Source organism: Passer domesticus, chromosome 25 (assembly GCF_036417665.1).
Source record: "Passer domesticus isolate bPasDom1 chromosome 25, bPasDom1.hap1, whole genome shotgun sequence".
In the NCBI taxonomy this organism is placed as follows: domain Eukaryota; kingdom Metazoa; phylum Chordata; class Aves; order Passeriformes; family Passeridae; genus Passer; species Passer domesticus.
In genome coordinates this window covers 4920613-4947939 of record NC_087498.1, presented here as the reverse complement: position 1 = coordinate 4947939, position 27327 = coordinate 4920613, and the positions used below count along the sequence as shown (strand labels likewise).

General features: G+C 48.7%; 1 protein-coding gene across 1 annotated transcript; it reads left to right on the top strand.

Annotated features, from left to right (window-relative positions):
* Positions 1-28: 28 nt before the first annotated feature.
* ILRUN (inflammation and lipid regulator with UBA-like and NBR1-like domains) lies at positions 29-24888 on the top strand. The gene is made up of 5 exons (XM_064399258.1): positions 29-264; positions 11702-11856; positions 15058-15255; positions 16735-17063; positions 24483-24888. Exons 1-5 carry the CDS (start codon positions 107-109, stop codon positions 24516-24518), a joined length of 876 nt encoding a protein of 291 aa, XP_064255328.1. The 5' UTR covers positions 29-106; the 3' UTR covers positions 24519-24888.
* Positions 24889-27327: the final 2439 nt, after the last annotated feature.

The following is a 27327-nucleotide window of genomic DNA, read 5'->3' as shown; positions in this document are numbered from 1 at the left end:
CGCCTCTCCCCCCCCCCCCCCGCCCGGCCGCCCGCCCCCGCGCGCCCCCCCCCGCGCGCGCGCGGCGCTGAGGCGGCCCCGGCCCGGCCGCGGAGCCCCCCCGGCCATGGAGGGCATGGACGTGGACCTGGACGCGGAGCTCATGCAGAAGTTCAGCTGCCTCGGCACCACCGACAAGGACGTGCTGATCGGCGAGTTCCAGCGCCTGCTCGGCTTCCAGCTCAGCCCCGCCGGCTGCGCCTTCTTCCTCGACATGACCAACTGGTGCGGGCCCGGGGCCGCGGGGGGGGCGGGCGGCGCGGCCTGAGGGGGCTCGCGGGGCCGAGGGGCCGCGGCCCCCCCACAAAACAGCGCCGGGCCGGCCGCCTCAGGGCCGCGGCGGGGAACGGGCGGTGTTTGTGCCGGGCCCTCCGTGCCCTGGCCGGGCCCGCGGCTGCCATGGCGCTGGGGCAGCGGGACGGGCCCGAGTCTCGGCCCAGCCCCCGGTGCGGGTTTGCCGCTCCAAAAGCCGCGGAGCTGTTGGTGTGAGGCTGCGTTCGGGGCCTCGGAGGGAGGGGAATTGTGGCAGAAAGGCGCTGGAGGAGCCTGGAAGCGGCCGCGGTGCACGTGGGAGAGTTCCCGGGGTGTTTGGGGAAAACAGCGTCTGCCTGCGGGCCGAGGGTCTCTCTGAATCTTGTGGCTCTCGGGTGCGTGTTTGTCTTGATAAAGGCTGTGTGGCACTGCCCAAGGAAGAAGAAGGCACGGGTTATCAGCGACGCTGTAGCTCGAGAAAAACAGGGGAGATACTCAGTACGAGGGTGAAAAACAGCGGCTAGGAGTGTTCTGGTGCAGTGAGCCCAGGAACTGTGAAAAGGGTGTTGTGGAGCAGCTGCTCTGTGAGTCGTGGGGTTTGGCTCGTTTTGAGCCCTTGCACCTCTCCAAAGTGTGTTGACCTAAAAACTCTGCAGGGTGGGGGCTGCAGGACAGCAAACGAGTGCTGAGTGTTTCAGACACAGAGAGATGACTTAGCTAAGCTCTGCTTAGAGGTGGAACATCAAACCCAGAAACCTCAGCTTTGAAAGCTGAAATACAGGGGGAGGTCAGGCTATCAACAGTTGGGAGAAAACTCGTGTGGAATCGTTGAGTTTATAAACAGTGGGGAGACAACTGTGTTGGTTGGTTTTCCTTCCTCCTACAGCTCTGTATCGAATTTTAGTGGCAAATAAGCATCTGCAGTAAAGTAGTAGGGGAATAGCAAGTAATTCCTTGTGTTTTGCAAGCTGGCACAGTGTGAAAGAAGGTCTCGAGGAGTTCAGGAGTTTGCTCTGAAGAAACGGTTGGCTCCCAGCAGAAGATGCTTTCCACCTCATCCATGTGTTGGTGATATGACTAAAAATGACACTGCTCTGTAATCCTGGGGGTTCTGGGAGGTTCCTGGGGAGAGCAGGGAGCAGAGTTCCCTGAAAGTTACTCCTGAAGATGCTCTGTGTAGCCAGAGTGGTCCTGGTTTGTGCTGGAGCAGCTCTTTTTCATTCAGGAGTATTGAATTCTTGTTTGAACTAACAGCATTTCAAATCCAGCCTCAGAGTGACTGAAGTGGTTGAAATAGCCTTGATTTCCCAACTTGGGTAGTTTGGTTCTGAAAACATCGTTTTTCACATTTTTTTGTGAAGTTTGTTAAGCCTCGTGGCTGGATGGGCACGTGCCTGTTGGGGTGGTGAGATGTGTGTGCAAACAAACACGGGCTGGGGCTGCTCTGAGGGCTCAGGGCCAGAGTGAGTGCCTGGCAGGGGCTGCTCCTTCTGCCCCAGCTTGGTGCTGTCCCTCGTGCTGCTGTGTCCTGCTGCCAGCTGTGCCCTGTGCCCCTGCCCAGCTCCCACCCCTTCCTGGGTGGCCCTGGGGTCGTTGGCCCTGCTGGGCTGGCCCTGCACTGACCCAGGGACAATCAGGACACGTGCTGCTGTTCTGGAAGCGCCTTTCCCGTGTCAGTGAGGGGCCCTGTGCAGCCCACACTGCCCAGGTGATTCAGGTGCCCTACCAGGATTGGGGTCAGAACCTTCTCACACCAGCTGGCACCAGCACATCCTGCAAATTATTTGTCTTGGTGAGACTATCAGATCACTTTTCCAAGTGTTAAAGGCATGGCAACCCACACTGCCCAGGTGATTCAGGTGCCCTACCAGGTTTGCCTCGTGTGGCCTGGGATTAGGGTCAGAACCTGCTGGCACCAGCACATCCTGCAAATAATTTGTCTTGATGAGACTATCAGATCACTTTAACAAGTGTTAAAGGCATGGCACGTTCTTTCAGGGATGATCCCTTCCTTCTGCACCAGGATTGGTGTTCACCTGCAGGAAATGGTGACAGAAATGCACGTGTTGGGTATTCCAGGTTGTCTGTAGCATTGTCCCATGTGTGAGTTAATTAACAAAGGCATAAATAGTTCCACTAGAACTTGTTCCCAGGTGTGGAAGCTGCTCTTTGGCAGAACTGTGATCTCCAGACCCACAGTTCCTTCCCCATGTACTGTAGGGAGCACTCAGAGCTTAATGTGCTTTGAAAGACCATTTCCAGCAGCATCATTAGTAATTGTGGTCAGAGGACTTGCAGTGAATTAGCAGTACTGCTGGAATAAAGGAATTATTTTTAAATAGCTTGTTTGGCCAATCTAGGGGGGAAAATTAGTGGCTGACTGGGGAGGAATACCTGTAAGTAGCCTCTAAAATCTGTGTCCACTTCTCCAGTTCCCAGGAATGCTCAGTGCCCCTTCAGACCTCTGTCAGGCTTGGGCAGTGCTGAGGAACTGCCAGCTGGCTTTATTAACTGCTCCAAAAATGCTTTGGGTTGAACATATGCATCCAGAGTTTCGGAGGCTGTTCCTTGATCTGCAGGAAATACAGGTTAAACCCTTTGTCTTTCCCTGGTATTTATTAAACACTTTCCTGGAGTTATGTCTGTTTTCTGTGCTGACTTCTTGCCTTCTTGCTGCAAAAATCTGATTCCTGAGATCCTGGCTGTCCATTCCCCAGCAGCAGCAGCACACACCATCCTGCTCTACCATTTAGTTATTTATTTTCCATTCAGAGTGGCTGCAGAGGGAGAGGCTGAGCTTTCACTTTCGGCCTAAAACCAAAAGTGAACTTCTTTGTTCAAAAAGCAGAACCAAAAATGAGCTGTTTGATGCTGAAAACGTTTCTTCCTTGGGAGGAAACCCTGGGCAGTGGAGTGAGGAGGGCATTTTGCTACTGTTGCATCCAGGATCAAATCCCCTGGGTTCCCTTGGCTCTGCTCCCTCCCCTCCAGATGCTGGGCCCACCACAGGTGGGAGGGAGGGAGGGGGCTCACAGGGGGTTTTTGGGGTGCAGTGAAGTCCCACGTGTTGCCTGCAGCTCCACAGTGATCTGAGATGGGCAGGAGTGGGTCTGAACCCCTTTGCCTTCACAGGATGCTCCTGGAATTCCATAGAAGTCACTGGATTCCTCTAAAGCTGGTGTGGAAATTGTATTGGGACAAGAAAAAGGAGTGATTTTCTCTGAATTGGAGTGTGTGCCAGCTTTGTGGGTGAGAGGCTTGGAGCTGCTTTAATTCCATGAGAAAGTGAATTAGTCTGAAGTAGCTGATGGTGGTGGATTTAAAATCCATATTTTAGTGTATCTGGCTCAGAGATTCCCAGTTTGGAAGAACTAATGTATATTTCAATAATCTACATGTAATATTTCTTTATATTCTCTTTTTAGCTCTTGTTTAGAAAGCTGAATTTTTATCAGATTAGTAGGTGTGATATTTAATTGAAGTGTGTCAGGTAATGATGGTTTCCATTGTGTGTAGGGGGAAAAAAAAGCATTATTGTAACAAAGCTTTTTGGATCCAGCTTTAGGTGAAAAGGTTATTATTTGTAAGGTTGTCAGATCTCTTCCAGAGATCCTCGTGTTTTTCATCTATTTAGGAGAATTTGTAGCTGTGTCATGGTTTAACTAGTACTCCCTAGGTGATGTTTTGCATGAAGATAAACTTATCTCTGAAAATACTGCAGAAATCTGCAGTAAAACCTTGTTCTCTCTCATGTCAGGTGTGGGACAGTTCTGTGTTACAGTTCTCTTACAGATTCACATTTCCATCCCTGTTCAAATCCTTTCTATCCAGTGAAACACCTGGATTGCCCAGAAGTGGATGAACTTAATTGGAAGTTTAAACATGGTTTAACTAATAGGGGTTTAATTGCTTTTCCCATGACTTACATGAAATGTAGGTGCTACTCAGAGAAATACTTGAGGTATATTTGAGTGAGAAGTCAGGACACTCAGAATCTCACAGAACAGACTGGGTCAAGGGGATTCACTCACACAGGATGTGTTTCCCACAGTGGCTCACACCAGCATTGCTCCTGATTTTTAACCCCAGGTGTGCTCTGAGAGCAGATGTTTGGTCTGCTCTTCACATTGAATCCATGTTCTCACAAATGTGAGGAAAACTTCCCCACTGCTCTGTATAGACCTCGAGCTTGGTTTTGACACTCCTTCCCTTTAGTGGGAATCCTCTAAATGTCAGGGAGGAGGCAGGAGCCTGAGACCTGATTCTGCAAAGAAATCATCCTTCCCATCCTTCCCTGGGCATGCCTGTGGGGTTTTGTTCCTCCCAGCATCCATGGGGCAGTGGCAGCAGTGGGTGGCAGTTCCCGTCATCCTTATCAGGTGACAGAGACCAGAGTCCCGTGCTCTTTCTGTGACTCAGTACACGTTTGTCAGGCAATCTGTGTCTTGCTGTGACTCTGGTTGGGTTAATATTTGTTTACAGTGACCAGCTGGGCCAAATCTGGTGAGAAGGGTGGCCTCAAAACACTGATGGGGTGTTGATAAGCCTTAGCAGGGAAGAAGAAAGCTGAGGCTTTGGACTTGATGTCCATCTTACTGTAACCCAGCTGGTGACACGCTGTCCTCACAGGCAGAAGTGGCACCCCAGAAGCAGATCTGGTGGTTGCTGATGTGCTACTGCCAGGATGTCAGGACAGGCTGGGGAGCTGTGTGGATTGTGGTGGGTGCAGGGTCATTTACACCCTTGGGTTGGGGAGGGAAAAGAGGTTTTAAACTGTTTAAACACAGTGTGTGTCTCTTAGTGCCTGTGAACCATCCCAGACTGCTGCCTCTCTGTGTCCACAGCTGTCTCCTAATACTACTAAAAATAGCAACATTACAGAATTAAACAATTTAAAAATATTTTCTTAGAAGCTTTTATCTAGTGCATTAAAAAAACCCCAAACCCACACCTCTTCTTCAGAGCAGCTCAAGTGTTTGACCTGATTATTTGGAATGAAATCTAGACTCTAAAGAAATTGTATTTATAACTGTGGAACATACTATAATTGTGATCCAAGGTACAAAGCATTGAAAAATTTCGTGCCTGTGGCATGAAAGCATAAGCAGGTAACTGTAGCAGAATTGGGAATTGGGTACAATATAATTTTGGTCCAGCTGGACTCTGCCTTACATGCCCCAACTTGTTCTCAGACAGTTTCTGTCGCTTAATCCCCTTTCACTTTCATCAGACAATTATAGATTGGTAACATAGTTTGTACTGAGGAATGGGCAGTTACAGAATCTCCTGTGCACTGGCAGCTCTCAATGGCTTTCCACTGGGAAGAGCTGTGGCCTGTTTTCAGTGGCATCTCCTGCTGGGACATTCTCGGGATATTTTACCCCCCTCTTAAAGCTGCTGGGACCAACTGCTTTGGGAGGGCTCAGCTGCTGGGGACAGCTCTGGGACTCCTGCTCGTAGCACCGTTATTGTGGTGCTGCTGTTGGGCAGGGGGCTGTGCTCAGGTGCTTTGCTGTGCTCAGGTGATGTGCTCAGCCCTGTGCAGGTATCTAGAGAAGGTTTCAGCAGCTGCTGTTGGTGTTTCTGTGCACATGAAAGCTTCTCAGGGAAAGCGAGTTCCTTTGATGGTTTGGTTCTCTGAGGACTCTGTGCCTCTCATGTGGGCTCTCAGTTTCTCTCCTCATGCTGCCCCTGCAGACACAGGATTACTTTTGTCACCACAGGTTTCTGTCTTCTTCCTAGAACACCCCACTTGTATGTGGAACTGCTGCTTTCAACTAAAACAATGAAATGTTTTTCTGTGTCTTATGTGAAAAAATACATAAGCTTTAAATTAGTCAGGTCTTTCCCCCCTTCAGCTGTGTAAATTCAGCTTAAAGCTTTCAGCTTCCCTCAGTGATCCTTTTCCATCATCAAACATCTTCTGATGTAGTTTCCCAACTTCATACATAGAATTTAGTGTAACTTTAATATAAGAGGGGTCAAGAACGAAGAAAACTGACACAGAAATTTTGCTTTCTGAAATTCTGTCTGCTGAAAGATATTCACTGATTAAAATTCCAGCCCTTCAAAACATCTTGAGACTTTGCACTTAATTGCCATGTGTCATCCCTATTGAAGGTTTGAATAGAAAGCTCCAGGTAGAAGTGCTTCCCTGCAGCATGATGTGCGTGCCTCTTCCCCCACCCCCTTCGGCCTTCTCCAAGGCTTGGAGTGAAGCATCTCCTGCTTCAGGAGCAGCAGAAGCTGTTGGAAATGTCCCAGCCTGGCTTATCAGCAATCCAGGTCCCCAAGAGCTGGGGTAAGGAACATCCAACTAAGATTGTGGAAACGAGGAGACAAAAGGGCTTGGCCCACTTGGATGTCTCCCATATGCATTTTTAGTCTCTCCCCCTGTATCATGTAGAGAAGTTCCATTATTTGGGAGTGAGAAGCTGTCCATCTGCTGCACTGTTTATTTTTGGTTTTTAACAATAGACACCTTCTGGGGTGCTGTGGTGCCTGGTTACAGACTGCATTTGGACAGCGAGAGGAGCTCTGTGAAGGTGGAGACTTGAGTTACAGAAGGAGTCAGAGGTGTCCTGCATCACATGCTCTGTGCTGGAGGTTTTACTGTGCTCTTTAGCACTGCCCAGCATCTACGTTGCATATTTCCAGGAGATGTCACCTGAGTTGCTTGGCTCATAACAAAACGCTGCACCCTGTCAGTGCTGAGGGCACCTCCCTGCTCCTCTCACCTCCACAGGGACAGACCTTGGCACCTTCCTTCCAATGCCCAAGTCCGTTTGTTACATAAGAAACATTGCTGGCTGTCTCTGCACGACCTGAGGGCTGCCTCCCACCTGAAATTCCAAATGGCAGGTGCCATTGCAGGGAGCATCCTGTCTGCTGTGTTCTCCAGCAGCTCAGGAGAAGCAGAGCCCTGTGGTGTTCCCCAGGAGCAGGCCATGGTGGGTGCTGTGCTGTGAGCATGGGCAAGAGCCAGAGAGAGGGACATTTTCAGGCTGGATTTTGAGCTTAAGCTGTGTTTTGATTTGAATTTTTACCCCCAATGATCTGTTCTTTAAAAAATTACATTTTTCTTTGGCTTGCTCGTCAAGTAATTTGACAATACATGAAAGCTTGCAGATTCCTGTAACATTCATAGTTCAAATTCTAACGTCCCTTGTCTTGTATGTTTGAAGCACCTGCTTGTACTGCTTTTCTTCCAAGATACTGAACTTCTCTATGCTGAAAGAATTCTCCATATTCTGGGGAGCAGAAGGGTTTTGGGTCTGTGCCCTGCTTTGCTTGAGGCCTCAGCAGCCTCTGTGCTTCAGTGGCTTCAGTCTCCTAAGAAAGTCTGATACAATCAATTAAAAGACAATTTCCCTTTACCTGTATCCTGTTGGTTGTTTGCAGGACAGGGAGGTTGTGTAGGGAGGCCTTGAGTTGGTGAACTGATTTGGAAGAGTTTATCTTAATTTTGAACACTGAATAACTTTAATTAATTAATGGCTAAATATATTGGTTTAACATAACAAAAGGCTGTCTAGAGAAAACAGGGAAGGGAAAGAAGGGCTCAAGATGAGCCACCTCTTTGCTATCACTTAAGAGTTGTTAAGGGATGTCACCAGAGCTATTAGCAGAGGAGGTTTTAACTTGACTATTGTAATTTAGCTCCTGAGGCTTGAAATGAAGCAGCAGAGCAGAAGGATTGATCTGGAAAGGAAGACTTTGGTGTTGTGTGGGAAAAGCACTTGACACCCAAGAGTTACGGGATGCCCTTGGAGAGGAAGGAGAGGGATACCCAGTTAGAGTGGATTTGGTTGATAATGTGGAGCTACAACCTGTACTTGCTCCCTACTCCCCTGTCTCTTTCTGGAATCCTGCTCTTAGGGCTAAAATTGAGCACGCTGCTGAGTCCTGGGCTCACCCCATCACTGGGGTGACTTGTGACTGCAGGCTTTTCCTGGGAGCTGGGTCCTGTCAGACCTGCTCTGTGAGTGTGGCAGGGCTACAAACTGCTGTGGTCCAGGACTGCTCTAAAAATGGAAAAATTGCTTAATTTTGGGAAGGCAAGGAGGGCCTGACACCTGGAGGGCCCTGTGAAGAAAGAGCTGCGTGGCCACCCCTGTAATTAGGAGAGCTCAATCATGTCAATTACACCGGCTGGATTTGCAGAGTTGTTTGGTTTATAATAGTAATTTATCTCATATGGCAGAGAGCAGGGGGTAGCAAGCAGAGTGGTGTAAGTCACACAGAGGAGTGAAATCAAGCAGGCAGGGGTGTGTGAGCAGAAGCCTTTGGAAGATATCTGGACCCTCTGAGGGCTGACCCTTTGTCTGTCCCTGCAGTGTCTGCAGCTGGGGCTATGCTTCACAGCTGGGCAAAGACCTAAAAGAACCCCAAATGTGTATTTTAAAATAGATTAATTTCAGGGCCTTGAGTGTGTTTGCCCTAAGGCATGTCTGTCTTTAGGGTCACATGTGGTTGTGGGCTGCACTGCTGCTGTGCCTGTGGCAGAAGGGTGAGTGCAGGATGTGCTGCTTGGGTTCAGCTGCCTCCACATCACCAGACTGCAGAGTTCACCTCTGCAAGTGACATTTTCCCCGGAGAGCTGCTCTGCAACTCATCTTGGGGGTTTTTTGGGGCCAGGGAGGAGGAGGAGCAGTGTCTCTTGTGGGGAGGAGTAGGACAGAGCCAGTGGTTGTGCAGGGTGTGAGCTGGGGTGCCTCTGGCACAGAGCACTGCCACCACTGCTGCTCTGTCCCTATCTCCTGGGGTTGTCTGTGTCAAAGAACGTGAACTCAAGGCAGATTTGCTTTGTCATCCTGACTTTGGCTTTTGCCACTGTGAATTTCTCTTCAGTTTCTGGAAGCTTCTTTTTAGTTCTCTACTGGGAAGTCCAAGAGGCGTTGAAACTCATAGAAGGGCTCACCCCGAACATCCCCCATCACACAGCTCATACTGTGGGAATGGGGAGGTGGGTTTGGGAGTATTTGGTCACAAACAGGGCAAATCTGTTTCCAGCATGCGTTGCTCTTAGTTAGTTTTTAACTCGATGCTGCAGAGGAGTGTTGTTGTTTCCCAATGGCAAAGTGCACTGAAATATGACCCCGGGATGGGAGTGCTGGCCCCAGGCCTATGTGCACAAATAGCCCACTACCTTCTGAGGCCTGTTTGCAGCCCAGCAAACAAACACAGCCAGGCTGCCTTGCAAAGAGTTGCAGTAGAAATCTGCCCCTCAGAGCTTTTATTTTTTCCTCTCGGTGTCAATAAAATGTCAGTACCACCAATTCCAGAATCATCTCTCACAAGGTGTTGTGGTCCATCTGAAAATGTAATTATGTAGTAGTGGATTAGGAAGAGAAAGAGCTGCATTGCTGTCTTTTGTGTCTCCTACAATACCTTTTGCCTTGGATTGCTGTACCACAGGAAGAAATCCTGGTGCAAACTAAGCTCCAGCTGATGGTGTTAGCTGGGTGAGCGAGCAGGAGTCTCTTGGCGCAGCCCTGGCGTGAGTTATGTAAATCTTGTGCAGTGTATAAGCAACAGGCGGTTGGTGACGTAAAACTGAGCATTTATCTCTGTTTACTGGCTAATGTGACATGGCCCCTTCCTGCAGCATTTGACTGAGCTGGCGGGATTAAATAGAGCCCTGACACTCCTAAGTAGAAAACGCCTCAGGCTGAATAATGGTTTCTGCTCTGGAATTCAGAGTTCTGGCCCGGTGGCTCCTGTGATGGACCAAAGTCCGCTCGGCACGGATGGCAAAGGTCTGGCTGTGACACTGCTGATCGATCCCCGTGGCCATGTTGTGCAGGACATTCCTCCAGTGCCTCCTTAGCAGAATGTCAGGAACTCGTGTGACTCACACAGCGATTATCTGTGGTGCTGTGATGGATGGATTGATTACAAAACCGATGGGGCTCTTTGGGTCCTCTCCCAGTGCCCCCAGTGCAGCTCTGCCCCTCGCTGTTGCCCCCCAGTCAGCTGCTGCACTTTGGGTTCTCTGAGTTTTCTGTGAGGAGAAGGTGACACTGCTCCCATGCAGTTCAGATTTTATCCAGAATGTCTGATTTAAATGTTTTTTTTGCCATGAACACTGTAGGAATTGAACAGGAGGCAGTTTCTTTACTCACTGTTTCAAGCCTCTTTCCAGCTGGCAAGCAGCCCCACAAAGCCCTGTGTTTGCTCTTGCTCAGGGTCACGCTGCAAATGTTTCTCTTGCTTTCACCTTGGCTGTCTGACTCGGACACATGACACCCCACCACTCTCCAGCCCCTCAATATGTCACTGTGCCCACACAGAGCAGCTCCTGCAGGGCTTTGGTTTTAGGTGGTGGTTCCCAGTTCCTGAAATCTTGGTTTTGGTTTTTTTTTCCTATCCTGCTCAAAAAAGCAACACAGATTTCTGCAGTCATGAATAAAAAAAGCAGTTGTTGTGCCCATTGCGTTTGGGGAGATTTTACTCATCTCCATTCTCACAGCACCCACTCACAACATGTAAATCAAGGCCATAACCTCTCAGACATGTATAAACAGAGGAATTACATGACTTGCCAAACACTTACATAATGACTTAATAGTATATCGTGGAACTGAGCTAAGGCTCATGAATCCTCTTCCTGCCTGACTGTTCTTCTTCTCACATTAATTATCATGAGTTGTAGCTACACCGTGGCTCAGGAATCAATAGCATTGTGGTTTTCTGAATGTCCTTAATATATCACACACTTCCACTGTCATTTATCTTTATTCAGTGAGAACTTTTGACTCAGGTGGTTTGGAAGTTCCTGCAAGTTGTGACTACCCAGAGCTGAACAGGCACTTTATTGATGAATAAACAGTTTGTACCTGATGCTGTATTTCAAAAACTCCAGTGAGGCTGGAGTTATTATCTGTAGCCACTGGTGCCCTTTGACCCTGAGAGTTATCAGAGGAGTGTTCTTCATGTTTTGTTCCTCTTGTGCTCCTTTTGAACCTTGTGTGCCAAAATAAAATGGAGAGGTTTGGTTGGTCCTTTTGAAATTAGCTGAGGTACCAAGGCTGGTGTGAAGAAACTGCCCAGTGTTTGTGACATAGCTCTTCTCTTGGTGTCTCCTGAACTGTTCAGCAAATTCCATAAAGAACTGTTGGAATAGAGGCCTCCAAAACTTGTAAGTTCTGAAGTTTCCAGTGAAAATAGAAGCAGAGTAGAAAAGTGACCTAAGCTAATGTCCCTGGCAAGAAAAAGTGCTGTATTTTGAGCTCTTTTGTTATCTTGGAGAGTCCATATGTGATAGAGATAAAAGCTTTTAAAAAACACCTGAGCAGCAGAGTTATTACAGTCTGGATATTTTTGCTGACCTGTTTAGGATGACATATGACCTGTGCAAAGGTCTGACCCACCTGTACTTCAGATTGTAATGTGCTTTTTTCCTTTTCAGGAATCTACAAGCTGCCATTGGAGCCTACTATGATTTTGAGAGTCCAAATATCAATGTCCCCTCCATGTCGTTTGTGGAAGATGTCACCATAGGTGAAGGAGAGTCCATCCCTCCTGATACCCAGTTTACAAAAACGTGGAGGATACAGAATACAGGTGAGGCCTTTGGGCTGCAGCAAACCCACACAGCAGTGCTGGGATGCAGTGGGAGGGATGCTGGCTTGAGGCAGGAATCTCCTGTGCACTCACCTGGGCTGGAGCCACTCTGAGCTGCTGCCAGCCCGTGCAAGTTCCTCTTCTTGGGTTGGCACAAACATTTTGTGGTGGGATCAGCAGCTTGGTGAGGCACTGTTGTTCCTTGTGCCACCACACAAACAAACTCTAGGAAATTGTAGACAAACAAGGCAGTGACACAAGGGTCATGTGGCAGGTCCACTTCAGGCAGAATTGCCTTTTCATGTTCTGAGAGGATGCAGGGCTGGAGAGACCACATTCCAGTTTGAAATAAGTCAAAGCAGTGCCTGGGATCCAGGAAGTGAGGCTGGGCAAAGTGCATTCCCAGTGCTTAATCTGGTGGGATGCAGTCAGGGAGGAAAATGAGATCCATGGATGTGAAGGAATCCCTTGTCCTCAAGCAGTGCAGTGATGGGATGTTGCATGAACATTTAAAACTGTGTGTCTGAATTTAATTGACCTGCTTGTACTTGTGTGGGGCAGAACAATCTCACACCGAGGTGTGATGCTGGGAGTCATCATGAGTCAGGTTCAGCTCTCAGTATTTCTGCTTGGGAGTAGCTGCAGTACTTGGACAGAACATCCACAATAAAACCACACTAAAATCTAAGAATATTTCATTATTGTGTTTAAGAACTCTGATTTCTAGAGAATGTGTTCTACAGGAAGGATTTAATATTTCAGTGTACTTTTTCTGCCTCCCTCTGTTTGAAAGTACAATGGAAGGGTGAAACAGGGAACTTGCTTGAGCTCCAATACTGTGAAAAGTCAACTGGCAATTTTTTTATAACTGTCCCAAATACAGCTCTTCCAAATCTAGTAAGTGTGATAGGTCTTGTTTCTCCACTCTTAGTATCTCAATTTATGTGTGTTATGACTACACCTCTATCTGGGGCTGACTCCTCCCTTCCTTGTTCCTCTGATGTGCCATTTCCTGGATGCAAATTCAGCCTTAATTTAGCATCCTTGTTCAGGGGAACAAGGATTCATTGTTCTTGGAATGTTTCACCTTCTGAAATTCTGGGCCTTCTAAAATGAGGGACAGGAGCTCATCTTGATTTAGGATTTCCTGGCGAGGCCGACATGTTTTGGCCTCTGTGTGGTTTGAATCTGGCTTGTCAGACCATCCATCCATGCCCTAGCAGTGGTGCTGGAGGCCAGGGCTTGGTACAACCACTGAGGGTTAGTGGAGTGCAGCTTCACATGCTGGTTGTGACTGTGCAGTGTGAGGAGGACTGCAGCACCTGAAAACCCTTCTTTGGTTTAATTAAGGTATAGTATCAAAGGGCTGTAGTGTTTCCAGATAATATCTACCTGTTAGGCAGATAACTGAAGCAGAGCCAAGGATTTTAACAGCTCTACAGGAGTCCTTGATTACATGACTTCAGTTCTAGAACACAAAATACCTGAGGCGTGTGTCACTGGAGCGTTGCAGGTCTGATGAGTGTGACAGGCAGAGCTCAGAGACTGTCAGTTTGAGGCGTGTGAGCTGTGAGCTCAGTTCAGTCAGGTTCTCATCTGTGTCAGTAAAAAACACAGTAAAAAGCCCTGCTCTGGTACCTGCAGGACGGTGCTGCCTTGTCTGCCAAAGGAGCAGTTCGTGTAGTTGAACATTGCTGGAAGAGCAGCAGGATTTAACAGCCTGGCTTCCTCTCCCCTCTCTGCCCCCAGCTGCTGCTGGCTCTGCAGGACACTCTCTGCAATTTATCATCTCCTGAGAGATGAGTGTACTGAAATAGAATGACATAATCATAATTTCATTTTATGAGGCTTATCAGTTGCAGCGTTCTAGGCACCTTGCAAGCCTAAAGCCATTAAACCTGATAAAAATCACATAAATAATTTAAACTAAACCATGTTGCTGGGCTGCCAACCTCTGCAGATGAGGCTTCATGCTCAAGTGCCCCATGCCCCAGGCTGAGGTCAGCCAGACACCCAGCTCCTCTTTCAGAGCCTTGCTCTCTCAGCACCTTTCCAGCTGTACTGGTACATCCCCCACGCTGAACATCCCGCTGCACTCTGCACATCCTGCTCTCCCTGCAAGCTTGTGGATTCCAAAATAAGGACTTGACAAGAAAACCAGTCCTTGCTCTTCACTGGAGTATCCACAGGGATTAAATTAGCAGGCAGGCTGTTGCAAAGGATGCTCCTTGAGGTGACGTGAGGTCAGAGCAGCCTCCAGCGCGCTCGCCTCAGAGCAGACGGAGCAGTTCCAGCCTTCGTGGTGGTTCAGGCTTTCCGTAGCCATTTCCGTCAGCCTCAGCTGAGCAGGAGGTGTTCTCAGTCCTTGGCTTAGTCATGTGATGTGACTGGGGAAGAAGCAAAAGAAAATTGTGCTAAACTGATTTTTCATGAGTCTCAGTAGAGAGGCTTTTTCGTTCTGTCTGCCCCAGCATTTGTTATCTTTGGCAGCGGTGCCTGCACGCAGGAGCTGTTTTCTGTCTCTCTGATTGCCAGGTCACGCTGTCAGTCCCAGTGTCTGCAGTCTAAACATGGATCTCCACAGATAAATTGTGTGTTCACAACCCTTCTTGCCACCTTTGCACAAGCCTGAGAAAAGGCTTGGTGCAAGGAGGGAAATAAATCCGTTTAGAAATAGTGCTGGCACTTCAGTTACAGCTCAAACTATGAGTTCCTCTTGAGACTCCTAACAGGCTTAGGAAGAAATGAATCCCTGAAAGGACATGCTGCCAACACTTGGTGTAAATAACAGGTATTTGATGTGGCATGGTTCAGGAGCTTCATGGAGGGAGGCAGAAATGGGGGCACACAACACAGCCCTGCCCTTGTCTCTGCCTCTTGCCCTGGGGAAGGGAAGATGTGTATAGGATAAGTTGTTTGGGTTTTTTTTTAAGCTGTTACACTGTGACTTGGAGAAATTTTTTGTGTAACAAATACATAGAGATTACTCAAATATGAATTGAGTAAATGCACCAGTTAAGCCTGCTCTGAAAACCAGGCTTCCTCAGCATCCACTGCTGCTGCGTCCTGTGTATCTTGGTTTCCTTTGACCATCCAACAATTGCACAACTGTTTTAACAAGCGTGTTTCAACCAGTCTTACACAAGCAGACAAAGCTTCTCCCGGTGCGCTGTCAGTAATTCCCTGTCCTGTCTAATGCAGGGACGGAGGCGTGGCCCCCAGGGGTTTGCCTGAAGTATGTCGGTGGAGACCAGTTTGGCCACGTGAACATGGTGATGGTGAGGTCCCTGGAGCCGCAGGAGATGGCTGATGTCAGCGTGCAGATGTGCAGCCCCAGCACCGCCGGAATGTATCAGGGACAGTGGCGGATGTGCACTGCCACGGGGCTCTACTACGGAGGTGAGCAGCCCTTCCCAGCCCACAGCAGGCACAAAATGGAGCACAGGGCAGAGGTCTGCCAGCCCTGGGCTCAAATACAGCGCACAGAGTGGAGGAAAACATCAAGGGAGCTGCTTTGTTGTCTTGGTCAGTGTTTTCTAAGCACTGGAACAAATTACAGATTACATAAAACTCTGGAAAACAAAGGGATGTGCACAGCTCTCATTGAGACTCTTTCCTGGTTGGTCCTTGTCAAGATTCTTTCCCAGTTTTCCATTGCTTAACATTTTGAACTACATATGAGCATAAAACAGTGGTGAAAACCTCATGTGAGAAGTTAATACCCAGGGTTTAATGCAGTGATTTAGTGCATCCCCTTGAGCTATTTCTCTGTTTGAAGAACACATTTGGCTATTTTGCCTAGTGCTTCAGCCTGGGCCTCAAACATCTGCCTTCAGTGCAGCCTTCCCTCCCTTTTCTGCCAGCTTTAGTATACACTAAGAACATCTTTGTGTCTCTGTTGGCAGCTGGGAGTATCCCAAGTTTCAGGGCTTGAGTGAGAGGTGTTGGCACATGGAGGCAAAAATACCAGTGCCCAGAAGGAGGGGGCTGGCAGCCCTGGCACTGCCACGCAGCTCCTCATTGTCTGGAGGGGATGGGCAGGGATATCCCCATGCAGGTGGGACAGCCTGTCCGGTTTGTGTTGCTGGTCCCATATGCTCACAAAGCCCAGGGTTTCCAGAAGGTTCCCAGCCCTGGACAATGGGAGATGTCCCTGCATTGCCAGAAATTGTCACTTTTGCCAGAAAACGACCTGAAGATCGAACCCCTTTGGCCACCAAGCTGTGAGTGGGGCTCGGTGGTGGCAGCCCGGGCTGCAAGGCCGTGAGAGAGCGGCAGAGGGCGCTGCGGGGCCGCTCCAGAGCCTCGGGGGGGGCGGGTATGGGGCTGGGGGTCACTGGGGAGGGTGTACAGGGGGTCACTGGTGAGGGTGTACACGGGGGTCAGTGGTGCCTGTGTGTACAGGGGGTCACTGGTGAGGATGTACAGGGGGTCAGTGGTGCTTGTATGTACAGGGGGGTCACTGGTGAGGGTGTTTAGGGGGGTCAGTGGTGCTTGTATGTACAGGGGGGTCACTGGTGAGGGTGTACACGGGGGTCAGTGGTGCCTGTGTGTACAGTTTTCAGTGAGGGGAGCTGTGCACAGGGAGGATTAGTGGTGTGTACTCGAGGTGCTGGCCCTAGTAGGGTGTGTGGTTCCTTAAGTGATGTGCCCCTCAGGTAGAATCGCACTCTCCTCAGTTGGCTCCTAAAATTCAAACTGCTGATCTCAGGCCTGTTAAACTGGGGGCACTGGAACCAGTACTGCTGATGCTTTGTACAAATGTCCTTTAAGCAATAAGTCTGTTTCTTGCTAGTGTAAAGGATGGAATTCATTTGCTCCTTCTGACCCTTTGTAAACTCCCATCTAGTGACAACCCAAATGTGTATCTTTCCACAGATGTCATCTGGGTGATCCTCAGCGTGGAAGTTGGAGGACTTCTGGGTGTCACACAGCAGCTGTCATCCTTTGAAACAGAGTTCAACACGCAGCCGCATCGCAAGGTAGAAGGAAACTTTAACCCATTCGCCTCTCCACAGAAGAACAGGCAACCAGATGAAAACAACCTAAAAGACCCTGGGGGTTCCGAGCTAGGCACAATCAGCAAAAACACATGGGGGCCTGCTCCTGACCAAATCGAACAAGATCAGAATGGACTGTCACAAAACTCTGTAAATCTCTCCCCCAGCAGTCACTCGAACAACTTGTCGGTAGTGACGTACAGTAAGGTAGGTGCCCTGGGCGAGCAGGAGAACGGGTAGGGGAGGAGCCTGGCAGGTGTGTAATTGCTCTTCCTTCCAAACTGCAAAGCCCTTTCCTTCTGCTTCTGCCAGACCTGCTAAGGAAGGTTCTCAATTTGACTGTCTGACTCTGCCAACTCCTCATGTTATATTAAAATATTTTTTGCCTCTGATAGACTCTACCAGATCCACCTTTTTGTTTTTGCTTCAAGTCCTTCTTTAAATTTATATAACCTTGTTTGGGTGCTGTAACCTCAAGTGGCTGGAGCCTGCTCCAGTTGCGTGTGCAAATAAGTCAAAATATCTCTCTAGATGTGTCCTGAGCTTGACATAATTTTGAACAGAGAACGAATAACCACACCCTCCAACTCCAGATTAGCCAGATAACTTCTTTTTAGCTGGTGTGGGGAGACTACAGAGCACACCATTTGATTGCAGAAGCTGCCTGCAGGAACAGTCAATCAGGACTGTTCCTGTCTGTGTCCTTGTCTTGTTCATAATTGTAGGTGACTTTTAAATTATCTTTACTTTAAATCTCTCTCAAAAGCTTGCTTGGTGGATGCTATATGAGTCTGAGTGATATTTTGACTGTTTTTATTTGCTTGTGTGTGAAAAATGAATTGCAGGATTATTTACAATTCAGAATCCACCTGTTAATGCAGCAGTATGTGTAGGTGTGTACTGTCGTATGTCAAACTAGTTTTGATTTTTTAAATCCTTTAAAAATGCTTTACTGTACTTTGAGCAGGCTGTGTAGGACAATAACACTTGGTTGCTGAATGACTTAATAAAGCCCTAATGTTAGTTCACCTACAGCACTTTAGTTCCTCCCTGGATGACCTGCCTGTCCTGTGCCAGTGGATCTTGTTTTAGTGACCTTTACCCAGGGCTGTGCATTTTTATGGCTGCCATGTGTGGGGTGAGCCTGACTGCCCCCCCTTAGTGTCCCAAACACCATCTCTGGGCTGGCCCTGCTGCCAGGCCCTGCTCACAACAGTGCAGTGGATGGCTTGGGAAGGGTGACCTGTCAGTGAATCACCACCTGGAGTGGCAGTGCTCAGAGCTGCTGCTGTGCTGGGCTCGTGGTGCTCCCCGAGGGGCTGGGCTGGGGCTGCCTGCAGAGAGTGTGGGCTGAGGAACCAGAGCCCCTGGCAAGGAGCAGCTGTGCTGTGGCAGAGAAGCCAGCAGGAGAGTGAAGCACCACCTGAGAGGTGTCACAAGGTTGAAGTGAGCTGGTTTGGCTGCTAACCCAGAGCTCCGTGCTCTGAGGAAACAGGGGCAGTTATAATCTAACCCCAAAAGCAGGGCAGGTGACCTTTCCTCCTCTTTTTCCTTGTTTTGGGTTGTTTTGTTTGGGGGTTTGTTGTTTGTTTCTTTTTTGTATTTACAGAATATTCTTGGGTGGATTTGAGGTGGATTGTCTGAGATTAAAGCAGACATTTTGTTTGCTGGCTTCAGAAGGGACAACTTTGGAGTCCTTTTTTTGCTTGGGGATGGGGGATATGGAAAAGCTACTTGACTTTTGGGTGGTTTTTCTCTCTGCTGCAGTTCTTTTTGGTTGTGACATACTAAGACAAATTATTTCATCCTTTGGAGGCTGTTCTGGTAGGTCTGAAGATCTGAGTCCTGTTCCAGCCTTGCCCATCCTGCCCAGGGCAGGAAGTTTTCTGCCACAGACCCAATATTCATATTGGTACAATACTGGTTCTGTAAGTAAACAAGTTTGAGGGAGTTGTACATTCCAGACACCTGGTCTGGTTTGAAATGGTCATGTGAACATTTCCCCCATTCCCTGACCAGGCCTCTGGGAAAAGGAGATGCAGTTTTATTTGGCTTTTTTCCCTTTGTGTGCATGGTGTACCCAGGTGGAGATGCTGCTGGAGCAGAAAAGGGGTTATTAGAGGTGATGTCAGGAGTATTGAATTACCTGAGGAACAGATGGAGCTCCAGGTCCTGTTGGGAAAAGCTCTACCTGGCCCATCTTCTCCAATCCCCAGGGGATCTGACCTGTACTCTGCTGCTGCAGAGGAGAAGGAAAACTACTGCACTGGGAGTTGCTGCCCTGTGATTGAATATGGATGTGAAAGGCTTTATTTCAGGTTCTAGAGCAGGCAGAAGAGCACTGTGGGTTGTTAGGCAGTGGCACAGACTCCAAGAATTCCTGGATTTTGTTTATCTTGGGCAGGATCTCTGATATTTTTGTCTCCTTTCATGTACCTGGGAGAGGGAGGGAATCCCCAGTCGTGTTTGACAGGCCATTTGGTGAGCACAGGAGATGATTCAGGTTTAGTTAAAGTGTTGAGAAGAGCCTGTCCCCTGTATTTAGAAGTAAAATAAACCCTTAAATATTTCTCAGCTGACTGTGGAGGCTTCCTCTGCTGACAGACACTGGGGACAGCCAGTCATGCAGTGCATGAGACCATGAAATCTTTGAGATAAAACGAGCAGTTTGTGGCATCTGCAGGTGTAAAACATACTCAAAGCTGCCAGACCTTGTCGGAATTAGTTCTCCCTCTGGTGCACGGAGCAGGTGTGACTTGTCCTCTAGAGCTCCCCGTTGGAGTCAGGATTGTGGCAGCACCAACGTGCCATCTGCTGCTGGGTTAGACAAGTGCAGCAGCAGGGCACACCTGGAAACATTCAAAATGCTTTTATACAGCAGCAGAGCGTGTGGTTTGGGTGTCCTAGGGGGAAAAAAAACAAATCCAGACACAGAATTCCCTGTAAGAGGGTAAGGTGAAACTTGTGGCATGGTTGGAACAAGCTGTGTGCCCTTTATTCCTGCCATGGCACCCACCTCCCTGGGGCCCCCTGCCCACCTTCCACACACTGTGGGGAGGCTGCAGGCCAGGCCTGCTTTGCTTGAAGCATGTTGTTGTTAAATCTGTTCCCACTGGAGTTTTTGCATGTTCTTAGATGTAAAGATGTGCCTAAGTGCAGGGTAGGATGCCCAGAAATCCCCATGCACAGATACTTCATTCTCTGGCAGTTGCTTTCTCTGGATTCTCCAGAGATCTGAGGTTGTTACAGCTTTCTCCTATTTACTCCTGTCTCACAGCAACCCTGCACGGTCACTGCTGCTCTCTTGTGACTGGCTTTTCCATTAAAAGCCCAAGATCCAGTCTTACAGTGCCTGGGAATTAGAGTTTAATTGCTTAACTGAGGAAAGAAATGTACACGTTTCCATGTTTGAGAAGAGAAATGAATAGCCATATCCTGACACTTAGATTGTACTTAACATCTCTATATAAAATCCACAGATCTGTATCTAAACCTGCTGCCCAGATGAGCTGAGGAATCACTTCACTCTATGTCATGCAGAAAAATCTGCACCTGGAGGTTGTGATTCTGCAAAGATTTGCCCAGACAGGACACTGAGCATCATCCCCACCACAGCAAATGGTGCCTGGCTGTCCTGGTCATTGCTTGTGCTGCTCTTCAATGCCCAGTGAAATAGAAACATATTTGGAGTTCACAGCTTTAAAATCTGAACTCCTTTTTTCCTGCTGTGTTTGTGCTCCCCACCTCCCTTGGTTCTGTGTGGAGCTGAGCTACTTGGCAGCTTTCTGTGCATAAGGGGAAACCAACCCTGTGTCCTTGGAGCCTTTGACTGGCTTCCCCTCTCTGAGCTTAAATGTTGCTGCTGCTTCTAAAGCCATGCTTCTCCCAAACCAGGGCCTCCAATTTGCAGATTTTTGGAGTGCCTCTGTAAACTATAGACAGAAATACTTTTACTGGAAACGGGGCATCAAACTGTCTTTATGCATGAGGATGATGCCCCAAAAGTGTTTGCATCCATGGAGGAGGAGAAGCTCCTTCCATCCTGGTGTCTGGGCTTCACACTGGGCTGGCCACCGTGTGGTTACATCCATTTAGACACAGTGGGAGAAGGTTGGGCTTGGAGCTCCCACAGCACTGCAGCCTGGGCTGGGCTGCCATGAGCTGCTGTGCCTCTCTAATGAGAGATTGGTGGTTTGGGTGCTGCACGGCAGCTCATCCATGAAATCCATGTCCTTCCAGACTGTGGGAAGTGCCAGACAATCTGGTTTTAGCCTAACTTTGCTCCATTGCAGCCCAGCAGAGTTGTTGTTTATCCTGGCCCAGCAGCACATCAGGGAGCTGTGCATGGGAGCTCAGGGACCTGAGCCCTGCCACCCCCTCACCCACGGGCACCCGAGCCAGCCCTGCCAGTGCCTGCTCCCAGAAGGTCCTGAACTTCCTGGTGGTCTCCAGCCACGCCATGTTTGCACAGCATGCATGGAATAAAACACAAGTGCTGGATGCTTTGTTCTCTGTTTGTGCTCAGTTTGCGTAAGCGAGGCTGGGGCAGGAGCAGCCTGAGGGGATGGGGACCAGCAGCGTGGGCTGGGGCCACTGTCAGTGGCCACTGGGAGACTCCTGTATTGCTGTGCATCCACCTCCTGTCCCTGGAAGTGTACCTGCATTGCTGGTGACTCAGTCACAGAGGTGAAATAAAGAGATGTCTGAAAGCCTGTGTGTGATGGTTTGTGAAAGATTCACTTAATCCTCGCTTTGTTCCCAGCACAGGTACCTCGGTTTGCAGAGCTCAGTGTTCACAAAGGGTTTCAACTTTGCAAAACACCTCACTTCCCTTCTAGAGGCACGAGTCAAATGATAATTTATACCAGTAGTTGTCATGCAGACGCTTTGCTTGGAAAATCACAGTCCTGTGTTGTCACACACTGGTCTGTGTGAAGAGCCAGTGCTCCCACCAGCAAGTGAGCAGTTACTTCTGGGGAACATTCTGGAAGAACTGAAAGCGAGTTTGCAAAGCTGCAGCTGAGCTTTCCATAAAGACAGTGATTCCACTTGGAGGATAGATGGGAAGGCACCAAAAATACTGGGAAAAATCCTTCCTTTGAAACAACTCGGGAAAACTGCAATTGTCTGCAGAATTATTTTTGCATGTTTGTGATGTAAAATGTTGCATAGAGGGGATAATTAGGCTTGAAAATGTCATAGAGGGGTTTGGTATTTGCATTGCAGCAGTAATTAAAGTTTTCTGGTATCAAACCCTTACATTGTGCATGGTGACAGAATGTCATGGGCCAGGGGAGGTGGAGTCACCTGCACAGGTCTGCACTGAAGCAGCTCTCACTCGCCTTAAAGATGCAAGTGGGGTTCAGTTTTGCCAAGTTCTCATGCTCAGTAGTGAATCTCGGGTAGGTGAAATGCAGTGAAGAGTGACAATTCCAAAAGGAAAGATTTGGGGGCTTTTCCATGGTGAAATTCCTTGGGTCAGGAGGAGCTGACCATGGTCATGGCATTGCCAGGGGAGCTCACTGCAGGGTGCCAGGTGTTCACTGCAGGGTGCCAGGGGCTGCAGAGCTGGGGAATCTCATGCTGAGCTAAACTCTGGGTTTAACTGACACAGTTTGCATAATTCAGTGCTCCAGAATGATTCCACTCTGGAGATCCAGAGGGTTTCCCTGCAAACCAGCTCACAGTGACTTCACAGGGTCTCTGCATCCCGGAGCACAAGTGAGCTGCTCTGGTGTCAGACTGGCAGTGCCTTACACCACGGGGGGATGCTTGTGGAACCCCCAAATTAAAGCAAGTTTGTTTTGCCTCTGGCATCCCCTGTGGGGTGACACAGGGCAAGGGACTCCCAGGGTGGTCCCAGCAGAGGAGCAGGGGATGGTGAAACCCCTCCTGAGCTCGCCAGGCAGTGCCTCCAACAAAGCCTTGTGTGCAGGTAGCTCAAAGATGAAGCAAATTCTGGCAAATGTGTCTGTGCAGGTAATCAGCAGCAAATCCTGTTTTCCTTCTGCAGAGTGCTAAGTACAATAGCTTAATCCCTGTGAGGTGAGACTGCTTGGGATCCTGTTCATACATTGCTTTTCATCTCTGTCCTTTTCTTGTGGACCTGTTCACACCATCTTGATGTTTCTGTCCTGCTTCTCCCTTTCCCCTTGTTTCAGTGAGTGTATTTTTGGAAATGTTGGAATTCTCAGTCTGCATTTTGATGGGAGCATCTCCTTCCTCAGGTGAACTGTCATGCTGGAATCTGCTGGCTGTTCTCTTTTGAAAAGCTTTACAAACTGGCACTGCAGCATATTCCTGGGGCAGAAGCGTGTTTGTTTTTCCATCACTTGCATGTATTTCTGTCTGCAAACAGCAATTTCCACGTTCCCAGTCTCTCATACTTCCCACGCAGTTCAGGAGATGTCCTGGTTAATTGTCTGCTGATCCTCCTCTTGGCTGGATTCTGAGAGCTGCTGAGAGCTGCTTCATTTTGCAATTTGCTTGTATTTACCACCTGATTATATCCCCAAGAATGAACTTTTTCTCTCCAGCTGTAGCAAGATTACAGACTGCTCATGGCACTTCCTTCCTAGTCAGATCTGCAGCAGAGCTCTCCAGCCTGGGGTTTGCCAGTGACGTTGATTCTTTACACAATCTGTAAGGGCTCCACAGCCCTGGCTCCTGCAGTGAGGGGGGTTTGAAGTTGTAGAACACAAAGGAAATGGTATTTCCTAGGAAATTTGCCCTGTCAAAGGCAGAGTGGTGAAAATCGAGGTCAGGGAATCTCATTCAGCCAGAACAGGAATGGTTTGGGCTCTCACTGCCTTACCCAGAGTGTGCTGGGAAGAGCTGGGCTGTGTTTAGAAGCATTTGCATAATCACCTTCCAACTCTGCCATGAGATACAGCAAGTTTTTCTCCCTCATCTCTCTCCTGACCTCAGTGTGTGTCTGGGTTTGTGTGGGGGTTCTTCACTGACAAACTTCATCTGCTGTGAGCTGGGGCATCTCTTGCTGCCTGCTGGTCTTTCTTCTGCTTCCTGATGAAACCCCGGAGAACTGATCTGGACAATAGAAGTTACAAAAGGAGTTCCTGTTCATTTGAGACCTGTGACTACATCTGACATTTAGGTGACTCACTTCAGGATGTAAAGGAGGGAAATGGATTCTCTAGGAAGCATTTTGGGGGTTTTTGGTAAATGCTCTGGTTGATTTCACTGGAGGCAAATGTGCATTGTCACCTTGAGAAGGTGACACGGTACTTTTGGGAATGTGGAATTTTTCTTCTTGGGTTTTTTCCTGGTGTGGCCTCTTACCCAGTGACAGCCCCACACCTGTGGGACAGACTGGGGAGGCTGCAGCTGCTGGGCCTGCAGGTGTTGTAGCATCTATAAGGAATTCTGGTATAAAAAACACAAGTTATTTTGTGGCCTTTGCTTAAAAAAACATCTGACAGAGGTAAGTGGTGGCATCTGCCCTGTCTGGGGAAGCCAGCCCTGGAACGTGTGGTGTCAGAGTGTCCTTGGAGCCACAGTGGGGTTGGTGGGAAGCCCTGGGCTGGGCTGGGCACTCTTTGGAGCTGAGCACTGAGCATTTTGTTTCTTGCCTGTTGAAAATTGATTATGTCTCCAACTTTCTTTCAGGGTTTCCACGGTCCTTACCACTTCGGACAGTCTTAAAACACAAAAACACAAAACGGGTATCGACAAGAGGAGAATTTAAGAAAAAGCTGACTTTTGGGGGAAGGGAGGGGGATTCATGTGGCAGACAGACACAGCGTGGACCCCCCTTCTCTGCCTCCGTGTTCTGGAAAAGAAGAAAAAACAAAAGCCCAGTAACTTAAGACTAGCTGTTTCCAGAGGAAAATCCAAAACCTGAGTATGCATGTGTGACTGCTGGATTTCAGAGTGGTGTAAATGCTATGAGGAAGAAGAGACACCAACACTATGGGTTTTTAGAAATCATCTTCACATGTAATTAGGTAGCTTAAAAAGAAGTTTAAAAATGAAAATTTAAAAGCCATCTTTAAAAAAGAATATTTTGCCTACAGAGCGGTTGTAGTTTGAGCAAATGTTTAATTTCTGTTTGTTTCTTGTTCTTTTTTTTGGTTTTTTTTTCCTAAGGGACAGCGTGCATTTTCCCAGAATGTCCTGGTTTGCTGCTGAACAGGACTGGCTCAGCACCTGCTGGGGTTTGTGCAGGGACTGCTTCTGTCAGGCTTTTTTATTGCCAGGTTGGGTCTGCACCCAGCACTGTGTTTTTAACAGCATCTGCTGGTTTTAGTTACCGACTTTTTAATCTTTTATTTCCTCTTTTCCTTTTGGTTTGGGTGTTGCTTTTAAATTGTCCTGCGTGTCGTTGGGAGCCACGTTATGGACAGGTCTCAGTGTCAGAGTTGGAGAGGGAGACACTGGGACTTCTGGGATGACATGGAGGGCTCATCTCCCTTCCCTCTTGTACATGAAGTACACAAATACACACCCATGTTGATAAGAAACTGATTTCTTCAAGTTCCTGAGCTGTCCTGTGTGGTTAGCAGTTAAAATCCCTTTTTGTTCACTCTCGTGTGCAGTAGCTGTGCCTGGAGCTGTGTGCCAAGAGGAATCTGTAGCTGTGATTCACCTGCTGGTAGTTGCAAAGCTTCACAGACATCCTGTCCTTTTCATTTGGAGTCTCCCCTCTCTTTCAGAGCATAAGTTTGCATTTGTTTCTCCTGTGCTGAGGTGTAGCTGAGGCTGATCCAGGGGTTGACACCACCAGCTGGCTCCCACTGTCACCTCCTCTTCTTCTGCCTTTGTCACCTGGGCTCGGGGCTGCACTGAGGTTCTGAGTGGGCTCACGTTGGGGGAGGGATTGCAAAAGATTGGGGCTGCTCTGCTGTTCCTCCAGCATGTTTTTCTCCCATTCTGGACTGTGAAGTGCAGTGTGAGGGGGTGCAGCTTGGTCTCAGACACTGTGGTGAGTTTATTCTGAAATGCTGACTCCACAAAGAGAGGGGAGTGAGCCCTGCAGCACTCATCCTGCCCAAAGGAACCAGGCTGGAACAGCCATCTGCCAAAGATACAGGAATATGCAAAGCTCCCGTTCCCTTCTTCCAGATCTTTCCAGTGCAGCCTTTTCCCTGTGTCAGAGCTGCACGCTGCATGGCTTTGCCCTTGCTGCTCTTGGCTGCTTTTGTTTTTGTGGCTGGTTTTGAATGGGGAATCTTCAATTGCAGCTACCAAGGACTGGTACCTGGGTGCATATGGATGGACCTCCTGGGGCCAGTGGGAGTTCCTTGTGTCCAGCAGAGGAAGGATTGGGTGATGGATTTTGTTCATATTTCAGAAATTCAGTTGTTACAGATCACCATTAGCTGAAATCTCCCTTAGAAATCTGTTAGCTGGGAGAACCAAGTGTAAGATCAGAAACTGCCTGCACAGAAGTGGCACCACAGGATTTGAAAGGCCTGACACTGCAGTCTGGATCTGGGAAGTGTTGGGATTGGAGTGAACCTGCTGAAGATGCTGCTTCTTGGAAGCTTCAGTTCTTGTGCTGTAACATTTTGCCTTGGATTAGTTCTGAGTATTAGATCTGAGCATTGATGTGGGGGTGATTGCAGCCCCATGGTGTGGTGTAGGCAGGTGAATCTTTGCTCACTCCCTCCTTTCCTCACAGGGGCTCACAAGCCCCTCTGAGGAATGAACATCACACCTGCTGCTCCCCTTCTGAGGGCACTGCACCCTGGAGACAGCTCTTGGTTCAAGTGACGAGGTGATTCCTTATCTTTATTAGCTTCTTGTGTCAGCTGCATAGTGGAAGGGAGGGGAAATCAAGGTCTGAGTGTGAGAGTTAGAGCTGCTGCTGTGACCTTTGCCTGGTGCCAGCAGAGGCACCTGAGACCCTTGCACTTGGATACCCCCACGCTGGCTTTCTGCTCCCAGGCACGTGTGCTCCTCCCGTGTCCCCTGGCTGCCACACTCGTGTTCCTGTGCTCCTCCTAAGGCTGAATTTATTTCTCTTTGTCTTGAAATACCAAAACCTGCATGTGCCCCAGGTAGCCATGTGCTTTCCCACTCCGAAGGCACACGCGTTGGCAGTCTGTGCTGCCCTGGTGACAAGGGGTGCACGTTGCAGGGTGTGAGGATGCAGGGCTCTGAGACCTGCAGCTCTTGCTGCTCACATCCTGCCCTGCCCAGGCAGCTGAGGGTTGTGGCCCCTGCTGTGTCACTGGAAGGATGTTTAAAATGGATTGCTCTCTCTGTGTTTTTTCTCGAGTAAAAACTGTTTCACTGAGGCCAAAGGTGGTTTTATCTCCTGGTTTCTTGGAGCTTCTTGTTGCAGCTGGCCCTCAGATTGCTCGTGCTTCAGGTGTCCAACTTCTAATGGGGAGATTGAGATGAATTTGGCCAAGTTCTGCCCAGGTGACCTCGAGACACTGCAGTTTGTATCAGCTCCCATAAGGAAAGGGTAATGCAGAACATCTCTGATGGCCTCTAAGTGGGTCTC

What these genes read in the sequence shown, in the direction of transcription:
- ILRUN (XM_064399258.1), top strand. Translation starts at nt 107, where the DNA reads ATGGAGGGCATGGACGTGGACCTGGACGCGGAGCTCATGCAGAAGTTC. An exon ending in TTCCTCGACATGACCAACTG is followed by an intron (nt 265 to 11,701) that starts GTGCGGGCCCGG and finishes TTTCCTTTTCAG; the next exon opens with GAATCTACAAGCTGCCATTG. An exon ending in CACGGGGCTCTACTACGGAG is followed by an intron (nt 15,256 to 16,734) that starts GTGAGCAGCCCT and finishes ATCTTTCCACAG; the next exon opens with ATGTCATCTGGGTGATCCTC.